Genomic DNA, 27,206 nt, shown 5'->3' on the forward strand with positions numbered 1-27,206 from the left:
ATATAGGTCATCAAATCTCAGCAACAAGCTGTAATATCTTACTGAGATCATTTAGGACCAAAACCCTTAAAACAAGTAAAACACTCTGACATAAAATCTGCTTAGTGAGAAGAATGATCTTATCAGACAGAAAATAAGCAAATATCACCCTTATTTGAGATATTTCATCTTACTTAGATTTCAGTTTTTGCAGTGTAGAAAGTATTTAGTGATATTAATAACGTGTACTCGGTTAAGTAATCTGAGTATGTTGTGTCCTGGTGTGTTTTGACACGGTGGTCTAAAGAGATCTTCTGTTGAGGTGTGAAATGCTGCACACCCTCAGCAACAGCAGCAGCACACAAGTATGTCGTTTAAAAGTACAAATCATGTCGTAAACAGCAGTGTCTATTTGTTGAAAGTATCCATTGATCCATCCACTTATCCATCCAGCCATCATCCATCTATGTCGATTCATAGATCTATCCATCCACCTATCCATCATCCATCTGTGGATTCATGGATGTATCCATCCATCCACCTATCCATCATCCATCTGTCGATTCATAGATCTTTTCAGCCATTCATCCATCCATTCACCTGTCCATCATCCATCTGTCGATTCATAGATCTATTGATCCATCTATCCTTGCATCCATCAACCTATGCACCATCCATCTGTCGATTCATAGAGCTATCATCCATCCATCCACCTATCCTTATCCATCTGTCGATCTATCGATCTAGCGATCCATTGATCCATCCATGTATCCATCTAGCCATCCACCGTCCAACTGTCCATCATCCATCTGTCGATTCATAGATCTATTGATCCATCTATCCTTGCATCCATCAACCTATGCACCATCCATCTGTCGATTCATAGAGCTATCATCCATCCATCCATCCACCTATGTTCATCCGTCTGTCGATCTATCGATCTAGCGATCCATTTATCCATCTAGCCATCCACCGCCCAACTGTCCATCATCCATCTGTCGATTCATAGATCTATCCATCCATCCATCCACCTATCTTCATCCGTCTGTCGATCTATCGATCTAGCGATCCATTGATCCATCCATTTATCCATCTAGCCATCCACCGTCCAACTGTCCATCATCCATCTGTCGATTCATAGATCTATCCATCCATCCACCTATCCATCATTCATCAGTCGGTTCATAGATGTATCCATCCATCCATCCACCTATGCATCATCCATCTGTCGATTCATAAATGTATCCATCCATCATCCATCCACCTATGTATCATCCATCTGTCGATTCATAGATATATTGATCCATCTATCCTTGCATCCACCAACCTATGCACCATCCATCTGGCGATTCATAGAGCTAGCATCCATCCATCCATCCACCTATCTTCATCCGTCTGTCGATCTATCGATCTAGCGATCCATTGATCCATCCATTGATCCATCTAGCCATCCACTGTCCAACTGTCCATCATCCATCTGTCGATTCATAGATCTATCCATCCATCCACCTATCCATCATTCATCAGTCGGTTCATAGATGTATCCATCCATCCATCCACCTATGCATCATCCATCTGTCGATTCATAGATCTATTGATCCATCTATCCTTGCATCCATCAACCTATGCACCATCCATCTGTCGATTCATAGAGCTAGCATCCGTCCATCCATCCACCTATCTTCATCCGTCTGTCGATCTATCGATCTAGCGATCCATTGATCCGTCCATTTATCCATCTAGCCATCCACCGTCCAACTGTCCATCATCCATCTGTCAATTCATAGATCTATCCATCCATCCACCTATCCATCATTCATCAGTCGGTTCATAGATGTATCCATCCATCCATCCACCTATGCATCATCCATCTGTCGATTCATAGAAGTATCCATCCATCCATCCACCTATCCATCATCCATCTGTCGATTCACAGATGTATCCATCCATCCATCCATCCATCCATCCATCCACCTATCAATCATCCATCTGTCGATTCATAGAAGTATCCATCCATCCGTCCATCCATCCACCTATCCATCATCCATCTGTCGATTCATAGATCTATCCATCCATCCACCTATCCATCATTCATCAGTCGTTTCATAGATGTATCCATCCATCCATCCACCTATGCATCATCCATCTGTTGATTCATAGAAGTATCCATCCATCCATCCATCCATCCACCTATCCATCATCCATCTGTCGATTCATAGCTGTATCCATCCATCCACCTGTCCATCATCCATACATCTGTCGATTCATAGTGATATCATCCATCCATCCATCCATACACCTATCTATCATCCATCTGTCGATTCATAGATCATTTCGGTCATCCATTTAGCTATCCATCAAGCCATTATCCATCCATCTAGCCATTATCCATCCATCTAGCTATCCTACCACCTATCCATCATCCAAGGATCCACCCATCCACCTATCATTATCCATCTGTCGATTCATAGGTCTATCGATCCATTGATCCATACATCCATCCATCTGTCCACCATACATCTGTCAATTCATAGATATATCCATCCATAATAACGTGTACTTGGTCAAGTAATCTGATGTTAGAAAGTATGTTGTGATATTAATAACGTGTACTTGGTTAAGTAATCTGATGATAGAAAGTATGTTGTGATATTAATAACGTGTACTTGGTTAAATCCATTTTTTTTTTCGGACTATAAGGCACACTTAAAATCCTTTATCCTTTCCGCCTAATGTACGGAATCATTTTGGTTGTGCTTACAGACTTTGGTACATGGTGAAATGATAAGTGTGACCTGTAGATGTCAGTCACACATAAGAGATACATGTAGACTACAATATGATGGCAGTCACACATAAGAGATACATGCAGACTGCAATATGACTCAAGTAATCAACACCAACATTTTATATGTTCCATTAAAAATATTGAACATTACACACGACGCTCAAAAATCGATCAGATTGTTTTGGTACGACTTTGGTAAGCTATCTGCGCCTTATAGTCCGGTACGCCCTATGGTCCGGAAAATACGGTGCAATCGCTCAATGATTTGGACAAGCTGGTGCAGAACTGGGGCTTGGTGATGCTAAAGTCATTAGCATGCACTAACAAACCGTACTGAGCAGAGTAAACAGGTTGTGTTGTGTGTAATAGTGTGAATGCCCAATACCCAGAATTCCATTTTGCCCATTGAAAATAAATGGCACTTTTTTTTTTATTCAAACATCCACACACTCCACTTACCTAAGGCAATCAAACTACCAAGTACAAAAAAAATCCCGGTTTCCCAAAGCCCTATTTTCACCTCTTCCTGGAAAGTTTTCATAATCCACATTTTTCAACCGTTTCTGACCATTCCTTCTTAGTTGTGACAACAAATGCTACTATTTTTTTTCCGTACAAATTCACCGTTTTCCCGAGATTCCAGGAATTCCCAAATACCAAATCTCAATTACTACGTCGACAGTTTTCGACCTATTCCAAAAATTCCAACACCGACCCCGTGTGGGAAAAAAAAAGGAACCGGTATCTACAGTACTTAAAGGAATAAAGGAAGGTGTTTTTACGGTGCGTTCAAGGACTGCTGAACATAGTTGGATACCACAACACCTGCCAGAACACTCTTATCAGCAAAGCATAAGAATCACAAAACATACAAACTGTCAGGTTCAAACACTGATGACATCTATTAAACAAGACAAGAGGCAAAGAAGTAAACAGAGACAGAATTAAATTGGGACTCAATTGAGGAAAAACGCCTGGACACACTGTACTTTTGTACAGGCTCCAGCATGCTCTCCCAAAAGATTGCACTCCTTCTTTATTTGACTTTCTCAGACCACCTGACCACTGCTTCCACTTCCAGAGGGAAGTGGGTCGTAAACAGCGTTGCCTTTGGTTACAGAATAGTTCAAAAGAAGAGGTCGTAAAATAGTTCAAAAAGAGTTCCATAAAATAGTTCAAAGAGAGTTCGTAAAATACTTTAAAAAGAGGTCCATAAAATAGTTCAAGAAGAGTTCGTAAAATACTTCAAAAAGAGGTCGTCTGGAAATTGGGCAGATCCTTGGTTCTCTCCGCTTTGAAGTCCTTGGGTTAGAACAATATCTTTCTGTTGATTACCATACATGAGAGAAAACAGGAACACCTTCATCTTGCTTCCCCCCCTACACAGTGGAGTTTTACGAGCCTTACTCTTGGTAGGTTTCAAAGACAGCTTTTGTCTTCTTGTCAGGAACTCAATGTAATACAAAGTTTTTGTGATAATTTAAAACAATTATTCTAACACAAACAGTGTTTTTTTCTAACAATCTATTTATGTATTTCAGTTATTTTTTTAAACGTAAAAGATTTCAGTGTGTATAAGTACCGTATTTCCCGGACCATAGGGCGCACCGGATTATAAGGCGCACTGCCGATTAATGGTCTATTATTTTTTTTCTAAATGTTAAACCAGGGGTCACCAACCTTTTTGAAACCAAGAGCTACTTCTTGGGTACTGATTAATGCGAAGGGCTACCAGTTTGATACACACTTAGATAAATTGCCAGAAATAGTCAATTTGCTCAATTTACCTTTATCTCTATGTTATTATTAATAATTAATGATATCTACACTTAATTGAACGGTTTAAAAGAGGAGAGAACACACACAAAATGACAATTAAATTTTGAAACATAGTTTATCTTCAATTTCGACTCTTTAAAATTCAAAATTCAACCGAAAAAGTAAGAGAAAAACTAGCTAATTTGAATCTTTTTGAAAAAATTAAAAAAATAATTTATGGAACATCATTAGTCATTTTTCCTGATTAAGATTCATTTTAAAATTTTGATGACATGTTTTAAATAGGTTAAAATCCGATCTGCACTTTGTTAGAATATATAACAAATTGGACCAAGCTATATTTCTAACAAAGACAAATCATTATTTCTTCTAGATTTTCCAGAACAAAAATTTTAAAAGAAATTCAAAAGACTTTAAAATAAGATTTAAATTTGATTCTACAGATTTTCTAGATTTTCCAGGATAATTTTTTTGATTTTTAATCATAATAAGTTTGAAGAAATATTTCACAAATATTCTTCGTGGAAAAAACTGAAGCTAAAATGAAGAATTAAATTAAAATGTATTTATTATTCTTTACAATAAAAAAAATAAATTTACTTGAACATTGATTTAAATTGTCAGGAAAGAAGAGGAAGGAATTTAAAAGGTAAAAAGGTATATGTGTTTAAAAATCCTAAAATCATTTTTAAGGTTGTATTTTTTCTCTAAAATTGTCTTTCTGAAAGTTATAAGAAGCAAAGTAAAAAAATTTATGAATTTATTTAAACAAGTGAAGACCAAGTCTTTAAAATATTTTCTTGGATTTTTAAATTCTATTTGAGTTTTGTCTCTCTTAGAATTAAAAATGTCGGGCAAAGCGAGACCAGCTTGCTAGTAAATAAATACAATTTAAAAAATAGAGGCAGCTCACTGGTAAGTGCTGCTATTTGAGCTATTTTTAGAACAGGCCAGCGGGCTACTCATCTGGTCCTTACGGGCTACCTGGTGCCCGCGGGCACCGCGTTGGTGACCCCTGTGTTAAACACTTCCTTGTGGTCTACATAACATGTAATGGTGGTTCTTTGCTCAAAATGTTGCATAGATGATGTTTTACAGATCATCTTCAAGCCGCTTTCTGACAGTCTCTTCAGGATGCGCCGTTTTGTGGGCGGGTCTTATTTACGTGGCTCACATTCGGCAGCGTCTTCTCCCCGTCATCTTTGTTGTAGCGGTGTAGCGTGCAAGGACGGGAGTGGAAGGAGTGTCAAAAGATGGCGCTAACTGTTTCAATGACATTAAGACTTTACTTCAATCAATAACGGAGCAGCGTCTCCTCATCCGGAAACAACAACAAGGCCGGAAACGTGTCCCGTGAAAAAACGTCCGACCGGAACTCTCTAATAACTAAAGTTCCTTGGGTGAATAATGTAAAGTCACTACACCGGTTTGTTTTAGCACTTTCATGGCGAGTTTACTGACAGATATAAGTAAGAACTTTACGCTACTTTATATGAGAAATGGCAACAGCAGAGGATGAATGTCACATAAGAGGAAGATAGAGGAAAAAGAAGAAGCTTATCGACTTTTTAGGATTCATGCAGATCCCAAATACAGATCAGCAGGTACCAGAAGGTAAGAAAAGTTGCTTTTGCATAATATTGCAAATCAAAACGCCAGATAATGTCTTACCTTATACACACACCATAATAATACTCCTATGTTTAATGCGCCGACAATCCATCAAGCGGTGCAGCTTCATAGCTTACCAAAGTCGTACTAAAACATTTTGATAGATTTTTGAGCGCCGTGTGTAATGTTCTATATTTTCCAATGGAACATATAAAATGTTGGTGTTGTTTACTTGAGTCATATTAAGTTAAAGTACCAATGATTGTCACACACACACACACGAGGTGTGGCAAAATTATTCTCTGCAATTGACCCATCACCCTTGATCACCCCCTGGGAGGTGAGGGGAGCAGTGAGCAGCAGCGGTGACTGCGCCCGGGAATCATTTTTGGTGATTCAACCCCCAATTCCAACCCTTTATGGTGAGTGCCAATCAGGGAGGTAATGGCTCCCATTTTTATAGTCTTTGGTATGACTCGGCCGGGGTTTGAACTCACAACCTACCGATCTCAGGCAGACACTCTAACCACTAGGCCATGTTGCCATCATAGTGCAGTTCTTCACGTATCTCTTATGTGTGACTGCCATCTACTGGTCACACTTATCATTACACCGTGTGCCAAATAAAATTGCTTCGAGGTCGGTAAGCAAAACCAGAATTATTCCGTACATTTGGCGCACATCAGAATCAGAAATACTTTAATAATAATTATCACAGGGAGACAGAACAGGATCAAACATTACAGGGCGACAGAACAGGATCGCTGACGGGTATGCCAACTTCCGGCACCCCTTACAAAAAAGGTTAGAAACAGGTAAACGCTGGGGGGAGGAGAAAAAAATATTCAGTCGAAGCCTAGGCCCCTGGAGACGGGGTCCAGACTGAGGCCAAGGGGGGAAAAACCTCATAGCCATAGCACACATAAGCATGTAAGTGCGCCTTATAGTCCGAAAAATGCGGTACTTTTTGAGCACATTCAGCAATACCATGATAGTAATAATAACCGTGACCATTTTGGTCACAATTACCGCGATAGGAAATGTTCATATGCGTCATAGGACGAGGTTTCCACGAGATTTTGTGAATTTGTCACGTTAGAGCAGTGTTTTCAACCTTTTCTGAGCCAAGGCACACTTTTTTCATTGAAAAAATCCAGAGGCACACCACCAGCAGAAATAATTGAAAAATGAAACTCAGCAGCCGATATTGACGATTAAAAAGTCGTTCTCGCAATTGTTGCAACTATAGCTCTTGTCTCAAAGTAGGTGTACTGTCACCACCTGTCACATCACGCCGTGACTTATTTTGAGATTTTTGCTGTTTTCCTGTGTGAAGTGTTTTAGTTCTGGTCTTGCGCTCCTGTTTTGGTGGCTTTTTCTCTATTTTTTGGCATTTTACTGTAGCAGTTTCATGTCTTACTTTGAGCGAAATTTCTACTTTGTTTTAGCAGTCAAGAATATTTCAGTTGTTTTTATCCTTCTTTTGTGGGGACATTGTCGATTGTCATGTCATGTTCGGACGTACTTTGCGGACGCCGTCTTTGCTCCACAGTAAGTCTTTGCTGTCGTCCAGCATTCTGTTTTTGTTTATTTTGTAGCCAGTTCAGTTTTAGTTTTGTTCTGCATAGCCTTCCCAAAGCTTCAATGCCTTTTTTTAGGGGCACTCACCTTTTGTTTAATTTTGGTTTAAGCATTAGATACCTTTTTACCTGCACGCTGCCTCCCGCTGTTTGAATGCAGATTTTGTGTAGCATTTCAAGAGAATCCCAACATAACTGAAACAGCCTGGGAAATATGTTGTTGTCACTCTGGAAATAAAGAACACACATCATCAAAGCCATTAAAGAGCGCAATCATATCATCTGCATAGTTGGCACACCCCGCGCCATTAAACACTCAGGCATTTGCTTATCTTACCTTAACTTTCTAATCGACAGAACGGGTGACAACGGGAACACGTTGTGAAAAAGTAACGTTTTCTACCGGCGCTGAAAAGATGCACTCAGGGCTTGTCGAAACGTAAAAGTTGCATTATGCGTTCTGGTCAGTAACAATGTTATTATTTGTATCATTCTAGTAGCACTTTATGAATAACTAGATGAGGCAATTCCTGAAGGAATTGCGTGTGAATGCTCCAATGCTGAAGTTGAACTGAAATCCTGGAATTTTTTTTTTTTTTAGAATTGTTGAAGTAGAGCACACAATTCCTGAACAGGCTGAATATTTTGAAGTTGGAACAGTTTGAATCAGGTAAAAATTGTGGGAGTTGTGGAACTTTGAAGAATGTCCCATTGATTTAAATGGGAATTTAAATAAATTTTTAAAAAATTGGGAATTTCTGGAAAAGTGGGAATTTTTTGTAAAATGGTAAAAAACTTGTATGAGTTAAAATGGTTGGTATTGGAATTTTTCAAATGGGTCGAGATATGTTGAAGTAGTAACATGTTGAATTGAGAAATGGTATTACGTAATTCCTGGAATTTTTGGGAAAACCGGGAATTTTTCCAGTAAAAAAAACAACTTCGTTTTTTTGTCCTAATTAAGAGGAATGTTTTGACGGTTGAACGGTTGAAGTGGGTGGGAAAATGTGGGAGGAGTAGTCGCCAGGAAAAAAGGGTGGGAATAGGGCTTTGGAAAACCAGGAATTCTGGAAAATCCTGGAATTTTTAGGAACTTAGAAAAAGAGTAGTTTCAATTTCCAGAATGGTGAAATGTGTTGAAGATGGAATGGTTTGAATAGGTTGAAAAATGTGGAAATGTTAAAAGTTTGAACAATGGCCAAATCATTTTGAACGGGAAAAATGTGCCGGAAAACCTGGAATTCTGGGAAATCTGGGAATTTTTGGGAATTTGTCAAGGGAAAGCCCGCGATTCCCGAATAGTCTGAACAGTTTGAAGTTGGAACAGTTTGAATCGTGTGAAAAATGTGGAAGGTAGAGCGCACCAAAATGTGGGGAATAATAATAATAAATTAAATAAATAGATTAATTTTGGTGTAGATTACAGAATTCTTGGAATTTCGGGAAAACTGGGAATGTTTCCAGTAAAGTAAGGATGTCCTAATTAAGAGGAATGTTTTGACGGTTGAACGGTTGAAGTGGGTGGAAAAATGTGGGAGGAGTAGTCGCCAGGAAAAAAGGGTGGAAATAGGGCTTTGGAAAACCAGGTATTCTGGAAAATCCTGGAATTTTTTTTAACTTAGAAAAAGAGTAGTTTCAATTTCCAGAATGTTGAAATGTGTTGAAGGTGGAATGGTTTGAATAGGTTGAAAAATGTGGAAATGGTGAAAAATTAAAAAATGGCCAATTCATTTTGAATGGGAAGAGCCCACAATTCCTGAACAGGCTGAATATTTTGAAGTTGGAACAGTTTGAATCAGGGGAAATTTGTGGGAGTTGTGGAACTTTGAAGAATGTCCCATTGATTTAAATGGGAATTTAAATCTATTGAAAAACATTGGGGAATTTCTGGAAAAGCGGGAATTTTTTGGAAAATGTTAAAAAACTTGAATGGTTGGTATTGGAGTTTTTCAAATGGGTCGAGAAATGTTGAAGTAGTAACATGTTGAATTGAGAAATGGTATTACGGAATTCCTGGAATTTCGGGAAACATTTTTTCTAGTAAAAAAAAAACAACTTTGTTTTTTGTCCTAATTAAGAGGAATGTTTTGACGGTTGAACGGTTGACGTGGGTGGAAAAATGTGGGAGGAGTAGTCACCAGGAAAAAGGGTGGAAATAGGGCTTTGGAAAACCAGGTATTCTGGAAAATCCTGGAATTTTTTTTAACTTAAAAAAAGAGTAGTTTAAATTTCCAGAATGGTGAAATGTGTTGAAGGTGGAATGGTTTGAATAGATTGAAAAATGTGGAAATGGTGAAAGTTTGAAAAATGGCCAATTCATTTTGAATGGGAAAAATGTGCGGGAAAACCTGGAATTCTGGGAATTTTTGGGAATTTCTCTTGGGAAAGCCCGCGGTTCCCAAATAGGCTGAACAGTTTCAAGTTGGAACGGTGTGAATCGGTTGAGAAATGTGGAAGGTAGAACGCGCCAAAATAATATTAATAATAAGTTGAATAAATAGATGAATTTTGGTGTAGAAAACCATGCTTTGGAGCATTCACACAATGGTGTGTATACCAATCCACAAAAATGATGTTGGATTAGGCACAAGTCATACCTTTTTCGCACTCTTGAAGAAGGCGTAGAAGCGGATAAGGAGGGCCGACTGTACTGTGATTTGGTGTGTTTGTAGACGTTGCAACCTACTTAGATAAGAAGTGAGCGCCACGTGCACGCTGCCTCCTGTCGCTCCACGCCGCGCTACACGGTAAGATTATTCAACTGTTAGATCATCCTTTTCTTGTTGATGAAAGTGTTATCTACTCGCTGGAGAGATATAGTTGCCATCCAGCCAACGGAACAGTAGAGGTGATTTTCTATTGAATATTGGCTGAGGTTAATAATTATTGTGTTAGGCAGACTTGCGGCGGTGGGTTGTGGGTAGGGGGATTACATCAGTGTTTTTAGAGGTACAGTCTGGTGTGACGTGGGAGATGATCTAATTTGGCCTATTTGGGTTAAAAATATTTTTTGCAAGCCAGTAATTATAGTCTGCAAATGATGTGTTGTTGAGTGTCGGTGCTGTCTACAGCTCGGCAGAGTAACCGTGTAATACTCTTCCATATCAGTAGGTGTCAGCAGGTAGCTAATTGCTTTGTAGATGTCGGAAACAGCGGGAGGCAGGGTGCAGGTCAAAAAGTATCTAATGCTTAAACCAAAAATAAACAAAAGGTGAGTGCCCCTAAGAAAAGGCATTGAAGCTTAGGGATGGCTATGCAGAACGAAACTAAAACTGAACTGGCTACAAAGTCAACAAAAACAGAATGCTGGATGACTATTAATTATAATTTTTGGATACTCTCCGTAGCGCTCCCAAAATATTAGTAATAATTTTGGGATACTCTCCGTAGCTCTCCCAAAATATTAGTAATAATTTTTGTATACTCTCCGTACCTCTCCCAAAATATTAGTAATGATTTTTGGATACTCTCCTTACCTCTCCCAAAATAATAGTAATAATTTTTGGATACTCTCCGTACCTCTCCCAAAATATTAGTAATAATTTTTGGATACTCTCCGTACCTCTCCCAAAATATTAGTAATAATTTTTGTATACTCTCCGTACCTCTCCCAAAATATTAGTAATGATTTTTGGATACTCTCCTTACCTCTCCCAAAATAATAGTAATAATTTTTGGATACTCTCCGTACCTCTCCCAAAATATTAGTAATAATTTTTGGATACTCTCTGTACCGCTACCAAAATACTAGTAATAATTTTTGGATACTCTCCGTACCTTTTCCAAAATATTAATAATAAATTGTGGATACTCTCCGTACCTTTCCCAAAATATTAGTAATAATTTTTGGATACTCTCCGTATCTCTCCCAAAATATTAGTTATAATTTTTGGATACTATCCGTACCTCTACCAAAATATTAGTAATAATTTTTGGATACTCTCCGTACCTTTTCCAAAATATTAATAATAATTTGTGGATACTCTCCGTACCTTTCCCAAAATATTAGTAATAATTTTTGGATACTCTCTGTACCTCTCCCAAATTATTAGTAATAATTTTTGGATATCCTGAGTAGTCATGAGTTCAATCCCGGCCTCTGGATCTTTCTGTGTGGAGTTTGTATGTCCTCCCCGTGACTGCGTGGGTTCCCTCCGGGTACTCCGGCTTCCTCCCACCTCCAAAGACATGCACCTGGGGATAAGTTGATTGGCAACACTAAATTGGCCCTAGTGTGTTAATGTGAGTGTGAATGTTGTCTGTCTATCTGTGATGGCCCTGCGATGAGGTGGCGACTTGTCCAGGGTGTACCCCGCCTTCCGCCCGATTGTAGCTGAGATAGGCTCCAGCGCCCCCCGCGACTCCGAAGGGGTTAAGCGGTAGAAAATGGATGGATGGAATTTTTGGATATTCTCCGTACCTCTCCCATAATATTAATAACAATTTTTGGATACTCTCCGTACCTCTCCCAAAATATTACTTATAATTTTTGGATACTATCCGTACCGCTACCAAAATACTAGTAATAATTTTTGGATACTCTCCGTATCTTTTCCAAAATATTAAAAATAAATTGTTGATACTCTCCGTACCTTTCCCAAAATATTAGTAATTATTTTTGGATACCCTCTGTACCTCTCCCAAATTATTAATAACAATTTTTGGATACTCTCCGTACCTCTCCCAAAATATTAGTAATAATTTTTGGATACTCTCCGTACCTCTACCAAAATATTAGTAATAATTTTTGGATACTCTCCGTACCTCTCCCAAAATATTAGTAATCATTTTTTGGATACTCTCCGTACCTCTCCCAACATATTAGTAATATTTTTTGGATACTCTTCGTAGCTCTCCCAAAATATTAGTAATAATTTTTGGATACTCTCCGTACCTCTCCAAAAATATTAGTAATAATTTATGGATACTCTCCGTATGTCTCCCAAAATATTAGTAATAACTTTTGGATACTCTCCGTACCTCTCCCAAAATATTAGTAATAATTTTTGGATACTCTCCGTACCTCTCTCAAAATATTAGTAATCATTTATGGATACTCTCCGTACCCCTCCCAAAATATTAGTAATAATTTTTGGATACTCTCCGTACCGCTCCCAAAATATTAGTAATAATTTTTGGGTACTCTCCGTACCTCTCCCAAAATATTAATTATAATTTTTGGATACTCTCCATAGCTCTCACAAAATATTAGTAATAATTTTGGGATACTCTCCGTACCTCTCCCAAAATATTAGTTATGATTTTTGGATACTCTCCGTACCTCTCCCAAAATTTTAGTAATCATTTTTGGATACTCTCCGTACCTTTCCCAAAATATTAGTAATCATTTTGGGATACTCTCTGTACCTCTCCCAAAATATTAGTAATGATTTTTGGATACTCACCGTACCTCTCCCAAAATATTAGTTATTATTTTTGGATACTCTTCGTACCTCTCCCAAAATATTAGTAATATTTTTTGGATACTCTCCTTACCTCTCCCAAAATATTAGTAATCATTTTTGGATACTCTTCGTACCGCTCCAAAAATATTAGTAATATTTTTTGGATACTCTCCGTACCTGGCTCCCAGTGCCACTCCCAAAAAAAAAAAAAAAATTAAATAAATAAAGCTTGTCGTCACCTCTCCCAAATATTAGTAATATATTTTGGATAATCTCTGTACCTCTCCCAAAATATTAATAATATTTTTTGGATGCTCTCTGTACCTCTCCCAACATATTAGTAATCATTTTTGGATACTCTCCGTAGCTCTCCCAAAATATTAGTAATATTTTTTTGATATTTTCCGTACCTCTACCAATATATGAGTAATATTTTTTGGATAATCTATGTACCGCTCCCAAAATATTAGTTATAATTTTTGGATACTCTCCGTACCTCTCCCAAAATATTAGTAATCATTTTTGAATACTGTCCGTACCTCTCCCAAAATTTTAGTAACATTTTTTGGATACTCTCCGTACCTCTCCAAAAATGTTAGTAATATTTTTTGGATACTCTCCGTACCTCTCCCAAAATATTAGTAATAACTTTTGGATACTCTCTGTACCTCTCCCAAAATATTAGTAATAATTTTTGGATACTCTTCGTACCTCTCCCAAAAAATGTGTAATAATTTTTGGATACTCGCCGTACCTTTCCCAAAATATTAGTAATCATTTTGGATACTCTCTGTACCTCTCCCAAAATATTAGTAATAATTTTTGGATACTTTCTGTACCTCTCCCAAAATATTAGTAATAATTTTGGATACTCTCTGTACCTCTCCCAAAATATTAGTAATAATTTTTGGATACTTTCCGTACCTCTCCCAAAATATTAGTAATAATTTTTGGATAATTTCCGTACCTCTCCCAAAATATTAGTAATAATTTTTGGATACTCTCCTTGCCTCTCCCAACATATTAGTAATCATTTTTGGATACTCTCCGTATGTCTCCCAAAATATTAGTAATAACTTTTGGATACTCTCCATACCTCTCCCAAAATATTAGTAATCATTTTTGGATACTCTCCGTACCTCTCCCAAAATATTAGTAATACTTTTTGGATGCTCTCCGTATCCCTCCCAAAATATTAGTTATATTTTTTGGATATTCGCTGTACCTCTCCCAAAATATTAGTAATAATTTTTTTAATACTCTCCGTACCTCCCCCAAAATATTAGTAATAATGTTTGGATACTCTCCGTACCTCTCCCAAAATATTAGTTATAATTTTTGGATACTATCCGTACCGCTACCAAAATACTAGTAATAATTTTTGGATACTCTCCGCACCTCTCCCAAAATACTAGAAACAGTTGTCAGTATCATACAGCGCAAACTCCAACCACAGTAACACAATTTTCAACCTAATTAGATTGTTTGGGTGTACCTAATGAAGTATCCCTCCATTCCCAGTTTCCCAGGAGACCTCCCTTCTGGACCAGGTCCTGGAGCTGATTATGAACGAGAAGCCCCCGTCCACCAGTGCCAGTCTCTTCCTGAATGAGGAGGCGGACAAACCCCCGGCGAGCGAGCGAGGACACCTGCGGAGGAGAGTGCGCGCCGCCATGGAGAGGAGAGCCGGCGGCATGAAGGCGAGGCTGAACGTCATCAACAAGGAGAGCGTCAAAGGTTTCCTCAAAAGAAACCTCTTTGTTTTGGCGACGGTCGCCGCTGTGTTTCTGGGTCAGTCTTCCTCGTCCATTTGGAGTTTTTCCAATGATTCATAACTTTTTTTTTTCCCCTGCGCGTCGCTTTATGCAGGCATTATTGTGGGCTTCGCTCTGCGCTCCCGCAACTTGACCTTGAGAGAGATCAAGTACTTTGCCTTTCCTGGGGAGATGCTGATGAGGATGCTTCAGATGATAGTGATGCCTCTCATCGTCTCCAGTCTGGTCACAGGTGCGCTTTGAACACGCTTTGATCACGCTTAGAACACACTAAGCCTGAGACGCCTCGGGCTCAGTCCACAGTCAGTGGGTAACATTAGAAAGTGTCTCTGAACCATACATTTTTGCAGATTATGGATTTTGTGTCTCTCAGTGTGGCGCTTACCTCTGGTGTACCTCAAGGATCTATTCTTGGACCAGTACTTTTTTTCGCCACACAGCAGAGTGCTGATTGTTACGTAACAACGGTCATTTTGCACTAGAGATGTCCGATAATGGCTTTTTTGCCGATATTCCGATATTGTCCAACTCTTAATTATCGATTCCGATATCAACCGACACCGATATATACAGTGGTGGAATTAACACATTATTATGCCTAATTTTGTTGTGATGCCCCGCTGGATGCATTAAACAATGTAACAAGGTTTTCCAAAATAAATCAACTCAAGTTATGGAAAAAAGAATGCCAACATGGCACTGCCATATTTATTATTGAAGTCACATTATTTTTTAGAGTAGCTGGTGGTGTATATTGTAGCGTCCCGGAAGAGTTAGTGCTGCAAGGGGTTCTGGGTATTTGTTCTGTTGTGTTTATGTTGCGTTACGGTGCGGATGTTCTCCCAAAATGTGTTTGTCATTCTTGTTTGGTGTGGGTTCACAGTGTGGCGCATATTTGTAACAGTGTTAAAGTTGTTTATGCGGCCACCCTCAGTGTGACCTGTATGGCTGTTGACCAAGTATGCCTTGCATTCACTTGTGCGTGTGTATGTGCTTGAAATTAACGTTATCATTAAGTCAGCATTTCTTGACATCTTCGAGTTAAGATGATTGTTAAACCCGTCCAACGCTACATTATTATGTGACTGGGCCGGCACGCTGTTTATGTGGAGGAAAAGCGGACGCCTGGACAGCATGCGGCTCTTAAGGGGTGAAGGTTTCAGGTGAGAGAGGATGATAAAGGCAGTGCTTTTAAGGCACGCCCCCAATATTGTTGGCCGGGTGGAAATCGGGAGAAATTCGGGAGAATGGTTGCCCCGGGAGATTTTCGGGAGGGGCACTGAAATCCGGGAGTCTCCCGGGAAAATCGGGAGGGTTGGCAAGTATGCTGATCTAAAGTACAACTTTATTCACCAATTTTTGCACACTCCTTACTCACTGGATTCCATTTCTAAATGCACAAGAGACATCAAAGCAATGTTATCGCATAATTTCCTACATTTAAATGAGTCCAAAACAGAATGTTTGGATCTAACATTCTCCCTTATGGGTTATCTTGACCTTTACTGCGAACCAGCGGTAAAGAATCTGATTGATGTCAGGCACTTTACATTTACAGTTTGGTTGGTAAAAGCTTAATTCAACGTTAATTGCTGTATAATGAAACACAAATAAAGTAAAATTACTTAATTTCTTCATTACTGACCTTTTTCTCAATTATTCGGATGAGTAATGCCCTATTCCGTCCAAGGAATGTCCTCCTTGGACAGCAAAGCGTCGGGTAAGATGGGCCTGCGCGCTGTGGTCTACTACATGGTGACCACCCTGATCGCCGTCTTCATCGGTATCGTGGTGGTGATCATCATCCAGCCGGGCAAAGGCAGCATGGACAAACCGGTTGTCAATGGTGGAAACGCCGAACAGATCCATGTTTTGGATACGCTGCTGGATCTCATCAGGTAATCAAATATGTCCGTACAATCGTCACCTCGTTTACAAACACCAGCGTTAAATACTTTTCTGTTTTTGTCACAGGAACATGTTCCCGCCCAATCTTGTTGAGTCTTGTTTCAAACAGGTGAGACAATCACTGATTTATTTCCAAAATCGTACTTTTCATCAGAGAGCCCGATACCATTTTTTCCCGTCTGATACCAACACGACAAAGTCGTCTATCATCCGATTCCTCAAGTTATGCAATACCAGGAAGTTAGCCAGTCTATCAGCACGTTAGCCAGGCTACCAGGAAGTTAACCAGTCAACCAGCACGTTAACAGGACGATAGCCAGGTTACCATCATGTTAGCCAGGCTAACTGGAAATTAGCCGTTCTACCAGGAAGTTTTAAAATCTATCAGCATGTTAGCTTGGCTACCTGGAAGTTAGTAGTTCTGCCAGCATGTTAGCCAAGCTACCAGGAAGTTAGCCAGGTTAGGTTTACCAGGAAGTTATCCAAACTACCAGAATGTTAGCTGTTCTACCAGGAAGTTAGTCAATATACTAGCATGTTAGCCAGTCTACCAGCACGTTAGCCAGGCTACCAGGAAGTTAGCCAGGTTAGGTTTACCAGGAAGTTAGCCAAGCTACCAGAATGTTAGCTGTTCTACCAGGAAGTTAGTCAATATACTAGCATGTTAGCCAGTCTACCAGCACGTTAGCCAGGCTACCAGGAAGTCAACCATTCTAACAGCACGTTAACCAGGCTACCTGGAAGTTAGCAGTTCTACCAGGACGATAGCCAGGTTACCATCATGTTAGCGAGGCTAACAGGAAGTAAGCCAGGCAACCAGGAGGTTAGCCAGGCTAACTGGAATTTAGCCGTTCTACCAGCACGTTAGCCAGGCTACCGGGAAGTTAACCAGTCTACCAGCACTTTAGCCAGGCTACCTGAAAGGTAGCAGTTCTAGCAGGACGGTAGCCAGGTTACCCTCATGTTACCCAGGCTAACTGGAATTTAGCCGTTCTACCAGGAAGTTAGCCAATCTACCTGCACGTTAGCCAGGCTACCAGGAAGTTAACCAGTCTACCAGCACGTTAGCAAGGCTACCTGGAAGTTAGCAGTTCTACCAGGACGATAGCCAGGTTACCATCATGTTAGCCAGGCTAACTGGAATTTAGCTGTTCCACCAGCACATTAGCCAGGCTACAATGAAGTTAACCAGTCGACCAGCACGTTAGCCAGGCAACCTGAAAGTTAGCAGTTCTACCAGGACGATATCCGGGTTACCATCATGTTAGCCAGGCTAACTGGAATTTAGCCGTTCTACCAGGAAGTTAGCTAATCTACCAGCACGTTAGCCAGGCTACCAGGAAGTTAACCAGTCTACCAGCACGTTAGCGAGGCTACCTGGAAGTTAGCAGTTCTACCAGGATGGTAGCCAGGTTACCATCATGTTAGCCCAGCTAACTGGAATTTAGCTATTCCACCAGGCACGTTAGCCAGGCTACCAGGAAGTTAACCAGTCGACCAGCACGTTAGCCAGGCAACCTGAAAGTTAGCAGTTCTACCAGGACGATAGCCAGGTTACCCTCATGTTAGCCAGGCTAACTGGAATTTAGCCGTTCTACCAGGAAGTTAGCCAATCTACCAGCACGTTAGTCAGGCTACCAGGAAGTTAACCAGTCTACCAGCATGTTAGCGAGGCTACCTGGAAGTTAGCAGTTCTACCAGGACGATAGCCAGGTTACCATCATGTTAGCCAGGCTAACTGGAATTTAGCCATTCTACCAGGAAGTTAGCCAATCTACCAGCACGTTAGCCAGGCTACCAGGTCGATAGCCAGGTTACCATCATGTTAGCCAGGCTGTTCAGTAAACTTGTTGCATTTATCTCTGCTTTTGTATTGTTTCTATGTTTGACCGTTTTTGTGGACCACTGAACACTTCACACTAGTCAGATGCTAAGTCAACCATGCTGGGAATATTTACCGCTTCTATGTTCTGTTTTAGTACAAAACCTTGTACAAGAACGTGACCGTGAGAGTCACAAACGATGTGCTCAATACATCGAACGCTAACGAGAACGTCAGCAGGCTGCTTCGTCCCAGCCAGGTGAGCTCTTGTGACCATTTCACCACACCTTTTGCGTTACATCATGAACATGACTAACGTCACCACAGGAGAAGCACGAAATCGTGCCCGTGCCAGGGTCCTCAAGCGGCGTCAACGCTCTGGGCCTGGTGGTCTTCTCCACCTGCTTCGGTCTGGTCGTCGGCCACATGAAGAAACAGGGCCAGCCCCTCAGGGACTTCTTTGACTGCCTCAACGAAGCCATCATGAAGCTGGTGGCCGTCATCATCTGGTTAGTGATGCCTCCACAAGGACGTGGTTACATCTCCCGTTACATCTGCCTCATTTGCCTGCGTGTGTTCGGTTTTTCCAAGATGGCGCCGCTGTAGTGGCTGCTGTTGGCAGGAGCTCTGTGCTCTTGTGTTCCTGGTATTTCCCTCTTGTTTTCATGTGGGGTTTTTTTGCCTTTTGGTTCAGGACCCTTTGGGACTGTGTGACAAGGGGTGGCACTTTCGTGACTTCTGCTGTGCTTTTTGTGAACTTCTGGATCTGCCTCCCGGGAGCCTTTTGGCCATGGACACCAGCTGCTGGGTCTCTGCCACACCAGAGTCCGTTTGGAGAGACTAGAGGAGATGCGGATGAAGAGACATGGCTGCGGAGCTGGCACTGAGCGCCGGGATGGACAAGCTTCACAGTGTCTTGGCTGAATGAGCAGGTATCGGACACCTCGGGTTGGGAGCCTTTTGGCCATGGAGACCAGCTGCTGGGTCTCTGCCACACCAGAGTCCGTTTGGAGAGACTAGAGGAGATGCGGATGAAGAGACATGGCTGCGGAGCTGGCACTGAGCGCCGGGATGGACAAGCTTCACAGTGTCTTGGCTGAATGAGCAGGTATCGGACACCTCAGGTTGGGAGCCTTTTGGCCATGGAGATCAGCTGCTGGGTCTCTGCCACACCAGAGTCCGTTTGGAGAGACTGGAGGAGATGCGGATGAAGAGACAGGGCTGCGGAGCTTGCACTGAGCGCCGGGACGGACAACCTTCACACTGTCTTGGCTAAATTAGCAGGTATAGGACACCTGGGGTTCTTTGGACGTATCCTCGCTCATCCATGCGGACTGGACACTGGCCGAGAGTTGGTGGGCGGCCGAGGGCGGAGTCGGCTCTCTTAGTTGCTTTGTTGGGTCTGCTCCTGTCTCTGGCCATGCTCCCTCCACCCCAGCAGATGATGGTGTGGAACACCGCAGAGGCCACCACAGTGTATATGTTTTTTTGTTGTTGTTGTTGTTTTACTTTTGTGGCTGTATGTAGAAATGGCTGGTTGTATCAATCAACCAATGCTTATTTATATAGCCCTAAATCACAAGTGTCTCAAAGGGCTGCACAAACCACAACGACATCCGCGGTACAGAGCCCACATAAGGGCAAGGAAAAACTCACAACCCCAATGGGACGTCGATGTGAAGGACTATGAGAAACCTTGGAGAGGACCGCATATGTGGGTGACCCCCCCGCCCCCCCTCTAGGGGAGACCGGATGCAATGGACGTAGAGTGGGTCTGACATAATATTGTGCAAGTCCAGTCCATAGTAGATCTAACATAATAGTGAGAGTCCAGTCCATAGTGGGGTCAGCAGGAGACCATCCCCCCCCACACAAGGGAGAGGGGGAGCAGAGGAGAAAAGAAAAGAAACGGCAGATCAACTGGTCTAAAAAGGGGGTCTATTTAAAGGCTAGAGTTGGGGAGGAGATCTCGCCCCAAGTGGAGGAGTTCAAGTACCTCGGAGTCTTGTTCACGAGTGAGGGAAGAGTGGATCGTGAGGTCGACAGGCGGATCGGTGCGGCGTCTTCAGTAATGCGGACGCTGTATCGATTGGGGCGGCATGGCGTAGTGGGTAGAGCAACCGTGCCAGAAACCTGAGGGTTGCAGGTTCGCTCCCCGCCTCTTACCATCCAAAAATCGCTGCCGTTGTGTCCTTGGGCGGGACACTGTACCCCTTTCCCCCGGTGCCACTCACACCGGTGAATTGAATGATGAATGATAGGTGGTGGTCGGAGGGGCCGTTGGCGCAAATTGCAGCCACGCTTCCGTCAGTTTACCCCAGGGCAGCTGTGGCTATGAAAGTAGCTTACCACCACCAGGTGTGAATGAATGATGGGTTCTACATGTAAAGCGACTTTGGGTACTTAGAAAAGCGCTATATAAATCCCAGGTATTATCCGTCGTGGTGAAGAAGGACCTGAGCCGGAAGGCAAAGCTCTCAATTTACCGGTCGATCTACGTTCCCATCCTCACCTATGGTCATGAGCTTTGGGTTATGACCGAAAGGACAAGATCACGGGTACAAGTGGCCGAAATGAGCTTCGTCCGCCGGGTGGCGGGTCTCTCCCTTAGAGATAGGGTGAGAAGCTCTGCCATCCGGGGGGAGCTCAAAGTAAAGCCGCTGCTCCTCCACATGGAGAGGAGCCAGATGAGGTGGTTCAGGCATCTGGTCAGGATGCCACCCGGGCACGTCTGACCGGTAGGAGGCCACGGGGAAGACCCAGGACACGTTGGGAAGACTTTGTCTCCCGGCTGGCCTGGGAACGCCTCGGGATCCCCCGGGAGGAGCTGGACCAAGTGGCTGGGGAGAGGGAAATATATGTTCTGTCTGCCTGTAATGTTTGTCTGATCTTGAATGGGATTGTGCTGAAAATGTTACTTTCCCCTCGGGGAATTAATATAGTATTTCTGATTCTGATAAACGTTCCTGGAGGCACTGATGTGTTGTCGTGTATCTGCTACAGGTACGCCCCAGTCGGCATCCTCTTCCTGATTGCCGGGAAGATCGTGGAGATGAAGAATGTAGCAGAAATGGGCCACCAGCTGGGCATGTACACCCTGTCGGTCATTGTTGGTCTCCTCATCCACGGCGTCATCGTCCTACCGCTGCTCTACTTCCTGGTGACCAGGAAGAACCCCTACAGCTTCATCGGAGGACTACTGCAGGCTCTCATCACCGCTCTGGGCACCTCCTCCAGGTGATGCAGCGATATTGTGTTCTCCTCCATCTTTCATAACACGAGCAGGGTTGGTACGGGTGCTCAAAAACCTTGGAAAGGCTTGGATTTTAATGTTGTGTTTTCAAGGTTTGAAAAACGCTGGAATTTTGGGTGAAGCGCTTGGAAATGTTCATCATATTTCTCGGCAGTCTGACTCAATAGGCTAATTATCCATCCATCCATCCATTTTCTACCGCTTGTCCCTTTTGGGGTCACGGGGGGTGCTGGCGCCTATCTCAGCTGCTTTCGGGCGGAAGGCGGGGTACACCCTGGACAAGTCTCCACCTCATCACAGGGCCAACACAGATAGACAGACAACATTCACACTCACATTCACACACTAGGGACCATTTAGTGTTGCCAATCAACCTATCCCCAGGTGCATGTCTTTGGAGGTGGGAGGAAGCCGGAGTACCCGGATGGAACCAACGCAGTCACGGGGAGAACATGCAAACTCCACACAGAAAGATCCCGAGCCCGGGATTAAACTCAGGACTACTCGGGACCTTCGTATTGTGAGGCACATACACCAACCCCTGTTTCACCGTGCTGCCCTAATATATACATATAAAAGCTTGTTGTGAAAAATGAGTTGGAATCTCACAAGAAAAACTTTGAATTTTGCCAGTATTATAATAAAAGTTGTCATTTTATCAACGCAAGTCAAAATTCTACAAGAAAAACTGAAAATGTGCGCAATATTATGATAAAAGTTGGAATTCTACTCAATAACAGTCGCAATTTTACAAGTAAAGCTTAACATTTTCACAATTTTATGCAAAGATTTGTCATTTTACTCGAGGAAAGTCACAATTTTAAAACAAAAAACTTTAAAATGTTGGTAATATTATAATAATAATCAGAATTTTACTTGGCAAAAATTTGACAAAAGTCATAAATTTACTCCAAAATTGTTTTTATTTTTTTGTTATTATTATTATTTTTTAAATACACTGTAGCACTTTGACGTTGTTTACTCAATGTAAATTGTTTTTTTACAAATAAAATCTATTATTATTATTATTATTATTATTATTATTTATTAACAAAACTGTTCCACATTAACCTCCTAAAGCCTGCGTCCTCTGCAGTGGACATTTGTGTCTGACCTCATAAAGCAACACAAAAATGTCCACTGCAGAGGACGCTGGTTCTCAGGAAGATATGTGCGGTTCTTTATATTCTCCTAAAGCCGTTGTCCTCTGCGGTGGACATTTATGTTCGATACATTTTTTAAAATAGCCCCGTTTTGCGAAACACAAACGTTCACTGCAGAGGACGCTGGTTCTCAGGAAGAAATGTGCGGTTCTTTATATTCTCCTAAAAGCCGTCGTCCTCTGCAGTGGACATTTTTTTGTCTGTGCTTGAAAAAAACATCGAAACACAAACGTCCACTACAGTTGACGCTGGTTCTCAGAAAGATAAGCTTGGTTCTGTATTTCCTTTTAAGCCAGCGTCCTCTGCAGTGGACATTTATGCTCGATACATTTTTTTTTAAAATAGCCCCGTTTTGCGAAACACAAACTGTCAAGTTCAAACACTGATGACATCCATAAACAGGACAAGAGGCAAAGAATCAAACAGAGACAGAATTAAATTTGGCTCAATTTTAGGACAAACGTCTGGTCTGTTCTCTTGTACAGTCTCCAGCACGCTCTGGCGAAAGATTGCACGCCTCCTCCTTTACTTGGACTTTCCCTGACCACATGTCAACAGCTGCTTCCAAAGGGACGGGGTGGTAAACGGTTCACAGAAATGGTCGTAAACAGTTCACAGAAAAGGTCGTAAAACAGTTCAAAGAAGAGTTTCGTAAAACAGTTCAAAGAAGAGGTTCGTAAAACAGTTCAAAGAAGAGGTTCGTAAAAGAGTTCAAAGAAGAGGTCGTAAAAGAGTTCAAAAAGAGGTCGTCTGGAACTTGGGCAGATCCTGCCTTCTCTCCACTTTGTAGTTATTGGGTTAAAACAATATCTTTCTGTTGATTACAATACATGAAAGAAACACAAGCACCTTCATGTTGCTTCCCCCCCTACACAGTGGAGTTTTACAAGCCTTCTTCCTGGTAGGTTCAAAGACATGTTTTTGCTTGTCGCCGGGAACTAATTTCAACACAAAGTTTTTGTGATAACTTCGATACAATTATTCTAACACAAACGTTCACTGCAGAGGACGCTGGTTCTCAGGAGGATATGATCGCTTCTGTATTAAGCTCAAACACCGATATGTTCTGTACCAGATTATAGCTAAATAGCTCATTTCCATCTGCAGTCCCTGGCTACCTAAATTAAAGGGATACAAAAATCATGCAATACAATTATAACAATAAAATCATACTATAGCATGTAATCAAATGAAGAAAATTCATAAAATGCCCTTTCATTGACACAAACTTAATATACAATCCCCAGCTCCGCCACTCTGCCCATCACCTTCCGCTGCCTGGAGCAGAATATCCACGTGGACAAACGGGTGACGCGCTTCGTGCTGCCCGTGGGCGCAACCATCAACATGGACGGCACCGCCCTCTACGAAGCTGTGGCAGCCATCTTTATTGCCCAAGTCAATGACATGAACCTGAACTTTGGCCAAATTCTCACCATCAGGTAACAACAGTTTCCGTCATGAAACCATATTATAATGTGACTTGTTCTACAACAGGGGTCGGCAACCCAAAATGTTGAAAGAGTCATATCGGACCAAAAATACAAAAATGTATCTGTCTGTAGACGAAAAAATTAATAGTCTTATGTAAGTGTTATAATGAAGATAACACATAATGTAAGTGTCTATATTAGCTATATTAGCCTACTATCAAAATGACTTTAAAAGTATTATATAAGTCTCATAATGAAGACAACACATGACGTAAGTGTCTATATTAGCTATATTAGCTTACTATCAAAATTACTTTAAAAGTCTTATATAAGCGTTATAATGAAGGCAACACATGATGTAAGTGTCTATATTAGCCTACTATCAAAACTACTTTAAAAGTCTTATATAAGTGTTATAATGAAGACAACACATAATGTAAGTGTCTATATTAGCTATATTAGCCTACTATCAAAATGACTTTAAAAGTTTTATATAAGTGTTATAATGAAGACAACACATGATGTAAGTGTCTATATTAGCTATAATAGCCTACTATCAAAATGACTTTAAAAGTCTTATATAAGCCTTATAATGAAGACAACACATGACGTAAGTGTCTATATTAGCTATATTAGCCTACTATCAAAATGACTTTAAAAGTCTTATATAAGCGTTATAATGAAGGCAACACATGATGTGTCTATATTAGCTATAATAGCCTACTATCAAAATGACTTTAAAAGTCTTATATAAGCCTTATAATGAAGACAACACATGACGTAAGTGTCTATATTAGCCTACTATCAAAACTACTTTAAAAGTTTTATATAAGTGTTATAATGAAGACAACACATAATGTAAGTGTCTATATTAGCTATAATAGCCTACTATCAAAATGACTTTAACAGTCTTATATAAGTGTTATAATGAAGACAACACATGATGTAAGTGTCTATATTAGCTATAATAGCCTACTATCAAAATGACTTTAAAAGTCTTATATAAGTGTTACAATGAAGACAACACATGACGTAAGTGTCTATATTAGCTATATTAGCCTACTATCAAAACTACTTTAAAAGTTTTATATAAGTGTTATAATGAAGACAACACATAATGTAAGTGTCTATATTAGCTATAATAGCCTACTATCAAAATGACTTTAACAGTCTTATATAAGTGTTATAATGAAGACAACACATGATGTAAGTGTCTATATTAGCTATAATAGCCTACTATCAAAATGACTTTAAAAGTCTTATATAAGTGTTACAATGAAGACAACACATGACGTAAGTGTTTATATTAGCTATAGTAGCCAACTATCAAAACTACTTTAAAAGTTTTATATAAGTGTTATAATGAAGACAACACATAATGTAAGTGTCTATATTAGCTATAGTAGCCTACTATCAAAATGACTTTAAAAGTTTTATATAAGTGTTATGATGAAGACAACACATAATGTAAGTGTCTATATTAGCTATAGTAGCCTACTATCAAAATTACTTTAAAAGTCTTATATAAGTGTTATAATGAAGGCAACACATGACGTAAGTGTCTATATTAGCTATATTAGCCTACTATCAAAATGACTTTAAAAGTCTTATATAAGTGTTATAACGAAGACAACACATGACATAAGTGTCTATATTAGCTATATTAGCCTACTATCAAAATGACTTTAACAGTCTTATATAAGTGTTATAATGAAGGCAACACATGACATAAGTGTCTATATATGCATGTAAATGTCTATACATACAATGTCTATATATGCATGTCTACGCATGCATGCATGCATGCATATATATACAGTATATATACTGTATATATATACACATACATATATGTATGTATGTGTATATATACACTACCGTTCAAAAGTTTGGGGTCACATTGAAATGTCCTTATTTTTGAAGGAAAAGCACTGTACTTTTCAATGAAGATAACTTTAAACTAGTCTTAACTTTAAAGAAATACACTCTATACATTGCTAATGTGGTAAATGACTAGTCTAGCTGCAAATGTCTGGTTTTTGGTGCAATATCTACATAGGTGTATAGAGGCCCATTTCCAGCAACTATCACTCCAGTGTTCTAATGGTACAATGAGTTTGCTCATTGGCTCAGAAGGCTAATTGATGACTAGAAAACCCTTGTGCAATCATGTTCACACATCTGAAAACAGTTTAGCTCGTTACAGAAGCTACAAAACTGACCTTCCTTTGAGCAGATTGAGTTTCTGGAGCATCACATTTGTGGTTTTTTTTTTGTTTGTTTGTTTTTTTGGTTTTTTATTAAATCAACATAAAAAACACAAGATACACTTACAATTAGTGCACCAACCCAAAAAACCTCCCTCCCCCCATTTCTTTCTGTTATCAATATTCTGGTTCCTACATTATATATCAATATATATCAATACAGTCTGCAAGGGATACAGTCCGTAAGCACACATGATTGTACGTGCTGCTGGTCCACTAATAGTACTAACTAGGGATGTCCGATAATGGCTTTTTGCCGATATCCGATATTCCGATATTGTCCAACTCTTTAATTACCGATACCGATATCAACCGATACCGATATCAACCGATATATGCAGTCGTGGAATTAACACATTATTATGCCTAATTTGGACAACCATGTATGGTGAAAATAAGGTACTTTTTAAAAAAAAATAAAAAATAACATAACTAAATTAAAA

The 27,206-nt window shown here is 40.4% G+C and overlaps 1 protein-coding gene across 3 annotated transcripts in view; it reads left to right on the plus strand.

Annotated features, from left to right (window-relative positions):
- LOC133635112 (excitatory amino acid transporter 1-like) overlaps positions 1-27,206 on the plus strand; it is a 36,312-nt gene that overhangs the window by 7,079 nt on the left and 2,027 nt on the right. For 2 of the 3 annotated variants that reach the window (XM_062027889.1, XM_062027891.1), the window contains exons 3-10: positions 14,664-14,933; positions 15,012-15,149; positions 16,608-16,815; positions 16,892-16,934; positions 18,805-18,906; positions 18,975-19,156; positions 21,651-21,884; positions 24,311-24,505. In XM_062027889.1, coding sequence (XP_061883873.1) covers positions 14,708-14,933; positions 15,012-15,149; positions 16,608-16,815; positions 16,892-16,934; positions 18,805-18,906; positions 18,975-19,156; positions 21,651-21,884; positions 24,311-24,505 — 1,328 coding nt within the window. In that variant the 5' untranslated portion in view covers positions 14,664-14,707. Of the gene's footprint in view, positions 1-8,093; positions 8,201-10,409; positions 10,485-14,663; positions 14,934-15,011; positions 15,150-16,607; positions 16,816-16,891; positions 16,935-18,804; positions 18,907-18,974; positions 19,157-21,650; positions 21,885-24,310; positions 24,506-27,206 lie in introns of those variants that run through there. The other variant, XM_062027890.1, reaches the window with a different exon arrangement.

This window comes from Entelurus aequoreus, linkage group LG19 (assembly GCF_033978785.1).
Source record: "Entelurus aequoreus isolate RoL-2023_Sb linkage group LG19, RoL_Eaeq_v1.1, whole genome shotgun sequence".
NCBI lineage: Eukaryota > Metazoa > Chordata > Actinopteri > Syngnathiformes > Syngnathidae > Entelurus > Entelurus aequoreus.